Genomic DNA, 9,760 nt, shown 5'->3' with positions numbered 1-9,760 from the left:
TCCACCACTGCTGCGCCTACCTGTAAATTTCTGAGAATTCTGAGACCCTGTTCCATAGCTGCGAACTCCATCTCATTGTTCGTTCCTTCTCCTAAGGCTCTGTTGTAGATGTGCTGAATTTCCCCTGCGCTATTCCTTATAATGCCCCCGATGTCGGCCATTCCTGGATTGCCTCTCGAAGCTCCATCGAAATTTAGCTTTAGGAAGCCTGCAGGTGGACGTTTCTAGATACTCAGCGTGGTGCTTATCTCCTGTTGGCGGTTTGATGTAGCCAAACTCATTCTATTGTCCAGGTTAAAGACTTTTAAAATTTGTAAGTCCCGATTTGATACTTTGTTATCTTGGTCTGCTTTGCTTTTGACAAGAACCAATTGTCTTACATTTTGGGTAATAATTTCTATAGCGTGAAATATATCTCTGGTTTCGTTTAAGAATACTCTCCTGTTTCGTTCTTTCCAAATTGTCCAGGTAATGAACCCCAGCATTATTTTCCAAATGGTGTTGATCCTCTAATTGCTAGAAAATTTGCCCCGCCAATTCTCAATGGTCTCTTGGATGGAATTTCTGGTTCTGTCTGTTTGCTGCAGAGTGTTTTCTGCCCAATTCCACAGGTGGTTAGCCCACTTGCAAGTGTTGAAGAGATGATTCATAGTTTCTTCTTCCTTATTACACATGGGGCACCTAGAAGGGCCGCAAAACCCTTTCTTGCGGAGATTCTCCCATGTGAGAGTTTTCCTGCGCATTAGGAGCCAGAGGAAGATTTTAATTTTTGGCCAGAATTGAGAATCCCAGACCTTGTTGCTCCAATGAACCTCTTCGACTGGCTCTGAATTTTCGATATACTCTCTGGCTTCTTTGAGCGTGAAATGGCCCCCTCCTTGCTTTCCCCATCTTAGTTGGTCTCTGTCATCAACCTTCCTTATTCTTCTTTTGCTTAATAGATTCTGCAGGTTCCTGACGTCGTTGTTAGCCTCAGCTGTATTTTCTGTGCCATTGATCGTCCATTCTCTCCATTCCAGGTCCCTGCTATTAGGATTCCAATAGTGATTCACCTTGGTTCTCCCCAGCCCTTGATAATTTCTTTGCAGGTCTGCAAACTCTGGCCTCTCTAATTTCGGGAGTTGTTGCCAAGCGTCCTCCCAAAACAAGGCTGTTTCCCCATTACGAATTTCCCAAAAGCTATTCTCCTGAACAATACCTCGATTTCTCCTTGCCATGTTCCAGATCGGAGATCCTTCTGGATTCTCTTGCATTCTGATTAAGTTCTGAGTGCTATGCAATGGAGCATATTTTTCCTTCCAATTTCTTGCCCAAGGAAGATTGGGTTCCTTCAGCCATTTCCACCAAAGCTTAGCCCCACATGCTCTATTGATGGTAAAGGGATCTAGCAAGTTTAACCCTCCCAATTTTTTGGGTTTGCACAATTTATTCCAAGCCACTAGTGCCCACTTTTTCTTCTCAGCATTTCTTGTCCATAAAAAGGATCTTTGGATCACCCTCATCTTCTGCAAGACTCCTTTGGGAGCAGGGATTATGGATAGCAAGTATTGAGGAATAGCTTGCAGAACTGCTTTAGTTAACACTAGCCGCCCTGCAAAATTGAGAGCTCTATGGGTCCAGTGATGACATCTCCTCTCCAAATTGGCTAGGACCTTCTCCCAATGCACTTTTTGCTAGGGTTTGTCTGTTAGGGGAGCGCCTAGATACTTCGAGGGCAGACTTCCTCTGCGGAAGCCTAGAATGCTAGACAGATTTTTTTGCACAGCTAGATGCATATTGAAGAAAAAGATGGTAGATTTAGATAGATTAATTTCCATACCTGAGGCTTCACTGAAAATATTGAGGATCCTCTTATAGCTCAGGGCTTCTTTGACAGTAGGAGAACCATGCAGCATAGTATCATCAACAAATTGTTGGTGAGTGGTCACTGGAATATGGGGCAGGGGCTGTAACCCTCTAATCTTTCCTTCCTCTTTAGCGCTGCGAATGAGTCTGCTCAAACCTTCCATCAGGATAACAAAAAGGAAAGGTGATAAAGGGTCTCCTTGTCTGATTCCTCTTGAGGGGGAGAATTGATTGGCAGGGGAGCCATTAACCAGAATAGAAAATTTGGTAGATTTAATCAGAGCTAAAATCCATTTAATCCATTGATTGGCAAACCCGAAAGCTTTTAAGATTGCTTCAAGGTAGTTCCAGTTGACTTTATCATAAGCCTTTGATAAGTCCAGTTGCATCATCATTCCTGCAATTTTCCTGGATTGAAGAGTATGAATCATTTCCTGAGCCAGCAAAATATTGTCCAGAATTTGTCTTCCTTCAACATATCCTGACTGTTCTTCTGAGATGAGGTTTAGAAGAATAGGTTTCAATCTATTGGCAATAACTTTAGAGATAATCTTATAAATGACATTGCATAAAGCAATGGGTCTAAACTTTGCTGGGGTGTTGGCTTCTTCTTCTTTGCGAATCAGGGCTAGGAAAGTTGAATTAAGAGATTTGAGAATTGAGGCAGAGCGTCGAGAGTCCTCCACCACTTCCCAGACCTCATATTTGACAATTTCCCAGTAGGCTTTATAGAAGTTGATGGTAAAGCCATCAGGCCCAGGCGCTTTGTCATTCAACATACTCTTCACAGCTTCTTCCACCTCTTCCAGAGAGATTTCCCTAGTTAATGCAAGATTTTGCTCATTGGTGATTGTTCTGGGAATGGATTTAATGAGTTCAGCGATTGCATCTGTTCTGTCCACCTCAGGTTCCTGAGCTATGCTGTTAAAATGCTTAGTGAGCAGGGTTGAAATTCCTTGATGATTCTGAAGAATGTCTCCCTGATCGTTTCTGAGACTAAGGATTTTATTGGCGCCTCTATAGTCCAGTGCTGATCTGTGAAAGAACTTGGTGTTCTGTTCCCCTTCCTTCAGCCACTGAATACGGGACTTTTGCTTCCATAGGGTTTCTTCTTGTTGGCAGCGGAGCTGCCATTGTTGCATCAAAATTTTTTCTTGGTCTACAGAGTCTGAGTTGCTATCTCCAGTTACCCATCCTTTGTGAATCCGCTCTAGCTACTCCTCTACTTTGGCTTTCTCTTTAAATATATTCCCAAAAACGGTTACATTCCATGCTTTGATTTTATTTTTGATGTATCCCAATTTACCTTGTAATTTGTACATGTTGGTGCCTCTTATGTCCATTTGTTCATGCCACCACTTCTCAACAAGTTGAAAAAAGTCCAGGTGATTAAGCCAAAACTTCTCAAATCAAAATGGCTTGTTCCTAGGAGTACCCTAGATCGCAGCAATTAGCAAAATGGGCCAATGATCTGACCCTCCACTAGGTAGAATGTCTGATTCTACTACCACTCCCTCCAACAGTATGCTTTCAGATATAAGAAATCTGTCAAGACGAGAGGCTATTTGTCTCTCACCTCCCCTTCGGTTATTCCAAGTGAAGGCCCCACTCTTGGGTTGAATATCCACTAATTTAGCTGAAACGATGAAATCTAAGAAAGCTTCAGAATCTTTGTTGAGTCTCCTGATCCCTCCTTTCTTCTCTAAAAGTGTAGTGATCATATTGAAATCTCCTCCTATGATTGCCTTCGTGCTGGGATATCTAAGCTTCATATTCAAAAGAGATCTAAGAAAAATGTATTTCTCTTCTAATTTCTAAGGTCCATAAACGTTGGTGCACAGATAAGTTTCTGAGTTGCCTATCACTTGAACTTCTAGAGCTATAAAGGATCTGTTAGCTTCAGCTGAGAGGATATTAATTACATTCGGATCCCACAGGGTAACTAAACCTCCTTCCCATCCATGACTAGCAGTCTCCATGTATTTCATTTGTCTACCTAGCTTTTTTCTTACATTATCAATAATGTTACCTGCGCATTTGGTTTCTTGCACAAATACAATATCAGGTTTTTCCTTCTGGACCTTCCTTTTTAAGAGCCTTTGTTTAGTTTGGCTATTGAGCCCTCTGGCATTCCAAGAGATGACTTTCATTTAAAACTAAAGAGAAAATTAGTGGATAAGAGGAAAAGCTTCTAGAGCTTTCATCTTACCAGAGTTTAAAAGCAGTATTCCCAGTTCCTGCAGTGTCTCATTGTTGGTTCTGTGCCCTCTCTTCTTCCTTTGTTTAGAGCTGGTTGAAGTGTGAAGTAGGCTTTTTGTATGGGGTCCCAATCCTTTTGCTACGCCCAGCTTCTTGTTTTGCCTATCCAACTCTGCCTTCTGTCTTGCAACAAATAGCTCATTAATTCTACTCACCTCCTCTTCCGAAATGTTTTCCATCCCTTGCTTCTTCCAGTTTTCCACCATGTTTGTTAGGTTAACTCCTTCCTACTCTAAAACCTCATTGAGCTCCATTTCCTCACTTCCGATGTCACTTGTCAGCATTTCTGCATCTTCATCTGTTCCTTCTGTTACTTCCTGAGTCTGTTCTGTGATGTTTTGAATGTTATCCTCCATTGCTTTGGTTGCATACTCTGTTGTATTTTTATTTACTTCAGAGGTATTTTGTTCCTTATTATGGTCCTCTGACTCAGTTTCAGTCTCCAAAACCTTAAAAGCATTGCTGGTATTACCTTGTCTTGCACCTGTTTAGAATGGTCGTTTCCTGTGTGCTCTCTTTCTTGCTCTTGGTCTTATGAAGGTATCCCTGTTCTTTTTTTCCTTCTCTCCCTTAAGTTCTTCCACTGAACTATTTAATGGACATTCTCTTATTAAATGGCCATGCTCATGACACTTCCTGCAGCAAAATGGAATTTTCTCATAGTCAATAGCTTGGAAATAGTCCTCATCCCTGTATTCCAACCACAGTCCTTCATGCAAAGCCCTTGACACATCCAACTCCACACAGATTCATGCACAGGATGTATACCTTCTTTGCAGAGTGGCTTCTGAAGCTTTGATAAAAGTTCCTAGCTTGTCACCTATCTGTTTTAGAGCTGAATATCCCCAATAGTCTATTGGAAGGGAGAATAAGAGAATCCAGACTGACACCTGCTTAAGGATTTCTTTCTCTGGCACAAAGTTAGACTTCCAGTGTCTCATATAGAGACCTGTTGAAGCGAAGAAGTAAGGTCCCCCATCAAATATTCTATCCTTATCCTCTAGATTCGAAAAAACAACAGTGAAAAAACCCTTGGCCCCTAAGTGCAGTCTAACATCACCTTTGGGTTTCCATTGTTTCTTGATCCATTGAGACAATGCTCTTTCAGTTGGCCAGAGTCCCATGAACTTGTAGATCATTGCGTGTTCAGTCATGTGTTCTCTGTAGGCTTGAATTTCTGGGTCTGTGATCACCACCCTTAGGGCTTCTGCTGTTTTAGGCTTGCATGGTCCTCGGCTTTTTTTGTCATTGAGATTGTTTGGTTTGTCCCCTTTCTCCTCTCTTTCTCTTTCTAGGGTTTCTTCTTCCCCGTCTTTTTGTTCCTCTTCTTGTTTGTTCTCCTGAATGATATGTGCCTGCGTTGTCTTCTCCTTGCTCCTGCTGTTTGCTCTACCTTCGCTCACCTTTTCTTTCAGTTTCTGAGTGCTATCTTCCGCGTTGCTCACATATTGTTTTCTTCCCTTGCTGGTTCCCTCCTGTTTCTGTGACCTATCATACCCTGTGATTCTCACACCTTCCTGTGCGATTTGTTTTTGCATAATTATTTGTCTGAAAGTACGGGTCCCTATAGACCCCTTGTTGACCATCTGCTGGGTCAGGCTCTGACCCCTCCTGAGAAGCTCTGCTGCTCTGATCCTGTTCCTCTCCAGGTCAAGCCCTAGGTATGCAAATTTCGAGATCTGTAAACCCTAAAATTCCAGATCGCCAGAGCCCGCCGGGAAAAAATCTAAAACTATAACTTTATTTATATAAATTTCCTAGGAGTGATTTATTCTTATTCTTTTTCTTATTCTCATTAATATTCATATTAATATTACTATTATTATCTACACTACTTTGAGCAAAGAAGCAAGCATTTCACTAATTTTCTCCTTTAAAATTAATAATTTTATAAATTTAAAAATGAAGAGGTTTGTCGTTATACCAAAACCCACACGCAATAGTAAACTTTCAAACCATTATAATTACCTTTATGAATGGTCCAAGGGTGGATCCCTTCCAAACCATTATCATTACCTTTATGAGTGGTCCTAAGGTTGATTCCATAGTGACGGTTGGTCCACATGATCATGATCGATGAAATCCAACCGAAAGAAACACCTAGTAGGGTAAGTTTTCCTTTTTAAGATATTAATTAACCAATATCAATTTCTTTTTCATGATTTTCCAATTTATTTATTTTTAATTATATATCCAAATATGCTTGAATCTCATCTTCTAAACTGACTTGTCTAAGTTTCTTTGTATTATGTCATCACTTAAAAAAAAGCATTTTCACATGCTTATTTTATTATTTTTATAATTAAAAAGACAAGTGATATAAAAATAAATTTAAAAAAAATACTAATAATATAATACAAAAAAGTATCTTTTAAAAAATAATTATACATGACTTAAAATCATATTTATATGACTATCATCAATTTATAAATAAATACTATTATAGTCAAAGTGATATATATATATATATATATATATATATATCAATTCAACATGCTCCAGATTCTTTCTTGGAACTGCCGGGGCTTTCCATGGAACAAAGGCCCCAAGCTAAGTTGGATCTCAAAAGATGTCGATATTATTTTTCTTTTTGAAACTTGGGAACACAAAGAATCTAAGGTCCCTAACATAGATGGCTTTACGCTATGGTCTACTTGGAACAAGCGATCCTCCCATAGAGGCATTGGGGGAATAGCTTGTTACATTAAGAAGAACATCTCCCCCCATGCTAGGATTTATAAAAACAACCCTTACAACCAATATAGTTGGATAGAGATCACTGACATTAATAATAAAAAGACATACATAGCAATATGTAATTTTCCGCCCATCAATTCTAACTTCTATAAGAAAACGAATCTAGATAAAAATATTCCTTACAATGGTTTAGAGAATGATATTTCTAGCCTAAGGAATGAAGGTAATATCCTTTTAATAGGTGACTTTAATGCTCGAACTTCAAGCAACCAAGCTATTGTTCTAAGCAATAATTCCAACCCTAATCCTCTTTGGTTAGACAAAGACCCTACTCTCGCTAATAGGTACAAAAGGAGATCTGAAGACCTCGGGGAGAATTTCTTTGGGTCGGAACTAATGATGCTCTGTAGTGCTCAGGATCTAATAATTTGCAACGGTCTAAAGAAGTGGGCCAATTCTAGTCAGATGACCTGCTTCCATGGGCTTGGTAGCAGCGTGGTAGACTATGTTATTTCCGATCTCCCTTTATACAATGGAATAATAAATCTTGACATCTTAAACGACCACAAGCATGACTCTGATCATAGGCCTTTACTTATAACTCTCAATTTTGTCATGCATAGAGATCCCATATAAAATAATCCTTATAGCCAAAAGAACTTAATATTTGATAGAAATAAAATGATCTCTTTGTAAATGAATTAAAAACCAATTTGCTTCCTTTATCTAGGATAGAAAACATAGAAGACCTCTACCACAATTTTACTACAACCCTCTCATATTCTATTAACAAGTTCTCAATTGAAGTTTCAAATTATAAAAGAAATAACAAAACCAACCCATGGTATGACAAATATTGTAAAAGTGTGAGGAGAGCAATTAAGGAGGTTGTTGATGAATCTCTTAAAATGGACAAGATAAAAATATACAAAGCCCTAACTAAAAGGAAAAAGAGGTAGTACATTCGTAGAAGACAAGAGAATCTCTTACACCTCTCTAAGGTAGCTCCTAAGAAATTTTGGAGGCAGATTCTGACTAGAAAATTAAAGATAATAATAAAATTGCTTTACACGATTGGAATTCCTATCTTAAAAAGCTTTATGAATTTCCTAATGTCATGGTTAACTTTGAAACCCTGCTCACAACGAAAGAATTTTTCTCATTAGAACACATTGATTTTGGTATTAAACGCTGGGAAAATGGGAAAGCTAAGGACATTGAAGATTACCAGGCAGAAATCTTAAAAACTGGAGGTCCTGTCCTCATCCCCCACATCCACAATCTTTTCAATCAAGTAGTCAAGCAAGGGTTCCTTAAACCATGGATTGAGAGCCTCATTATTCCTATTTTTAAAAGTGGGGATACAAATAACCCCTCTAATTATTGGACAATTATGATCAACCCTCTCTTAGCCAAGTTATATGGTATTATTTTGGAAAAGAAGTTGAGCATATGGCTTGAAAGTGAAGGTAAGTGGGCTAAAGGGCAAGCGGACCTTAGAAGGCATCACTCAACAACAGACCACCTCGTTACACTTAGGATCATTGTGGAGGAATGTCGTAGTGATAAATCCAATCTCTTTTGTTACTTTGTAGACTTTAGAAAGTCTTTCGATACAATTCCTAGAAACAACATTTGGAATAGATTAGAAGAGCTAAAGGTTCCTTTTGAGTTGAGAGCTGTCGCTATAAGGTTATACGAAAATGTAATTTCCAAGCTAAAAAGCAATGGGGGGTGGTCAAAAGATATTAAATGTAATATCAGAGTTAAACAAGGTTTCCCCCTCTCCCCTACCCTATTTGGAATTTACATCGACAAGCTTGAAGGTTATTTAGAGGAAGTAGGATGTGTTGGCATGATCTTAGCTGGGACAGTCATCATCCTTCTTCTCTATGCTGACAATATTGTTCTTCTCGCAAGGTGCCCATCTGATCTTGATGAGCAACTTAGGCTTCTTAAGGATTTCTGCTCTACCATGGGTATGACTGTTAACACTGACAAAACAAAAGTTATGATTATCAAATCCAAGAAGGAAACTTACACTAATTTTATGTATGACAATAATAACTTGGAGGAAGTGTATTCCTACAAGTACCCAGGAATTGATATTCATCACAAGCTCAAATGGAACTATAGCATTGAGAAAAGGATTAACGGGGAGTGGAAGCTTATTTTGGTCTTGAAAATAATTGTAAACTTTAGTCACTCCTATTATCTTATATGGATGTGAGGTCTGGGGTTTTAGCATCTCTAGAGAATCGTGGAGAAAGATCGAGAAAATCTAGAAGCGTTTTATAACATATAACCTGAAAATTAAATGCAATACACCCTATTCTATTCTCCTTATAGAAGTAGGTCTTTCCCCTATCAAGAGCCTAGCTATGACTAGGCTTCTGTTGTACAAGAACAAACTCAATAACATAGCAGATCATAGACTTCCTAAGATAGCTTTAAATTGTAGCCAAAACCACCTAAGGCTCAAGCGGGGGTGGTATAAAGACACGAGGGCCTGGTTAAACCATTAGGAGATCAACTAGAATGGTGCATTGCAAAACATTAATAACATTAAAAATATTGTTACTTCTAAGTTCAAAGAAAAAATGTGGTGTGAGAAAGATTTAGCTGCTAAAAGAAAATTAATTTATTATAAGAAGGTCATCAACCCCACCCTAGAATATCAAAAGTATCTGTCTGTGTTACCTAGCTCAAAGAAGAAAATTAATATATCGAAGATTAGAACCAACTCTCATGAGCTCCATAGTGAAACAGGTCATTGGGTAGTTCCTAAAACACCATGGATGGAAAGGATCTGCCATCTATGTGAGAATAGGAACATCGAGGATGAAAGCCACTTTCTCTTAGAGTGCCCCGCGTACAACCACATTAGATCTCAGTTTCATAATCTTTGTCACAATACTGACCTTCCTAGGCTTTTACGATGTCAAAATTATAGTGAGCT

The 9,760-nt window shown here is 38.9% G+C and overlaps 1 protein-coding gene across 1 annotated transcript; it reads right to left on the bottom strand.

Moving 5' to 3' along the window:
• Positions 1–509: 509 nt before the first annotated feature.
• LOC149146901 (uncharacterized) lies at positions 510–1,253 on the bottom strand. The gene has a single exon (XM_089441659.1). It carries the CDS (start codon positions 1,251–1,253, stop codon positions 510–512), a length of 744 nt encoding a protein of 247 aa, XP_089297785.1.
• Between the last annotated feature and the right edge of the window lie 8,507 nt (positions 1,254–9,760).

The sequence above is a fragment of the Pinus tabuliformis genome, chromosome 9 (assembly GCF_031772625.1).
Source record: "Pinus tabuliformis cultivar Carrire ecotype Pingquan chromosome 9, CPIR1, whole genome shotgun sequence".
NCBI lineage: Eukaryota > Viridiplantae > Streptophyta > Pinopsida > Pinales > Pinaceae > Pinus > Pinus tabuliformis.
This window is presented reverse-complemented; position numbering and strand designations above follow the sequence as displayed.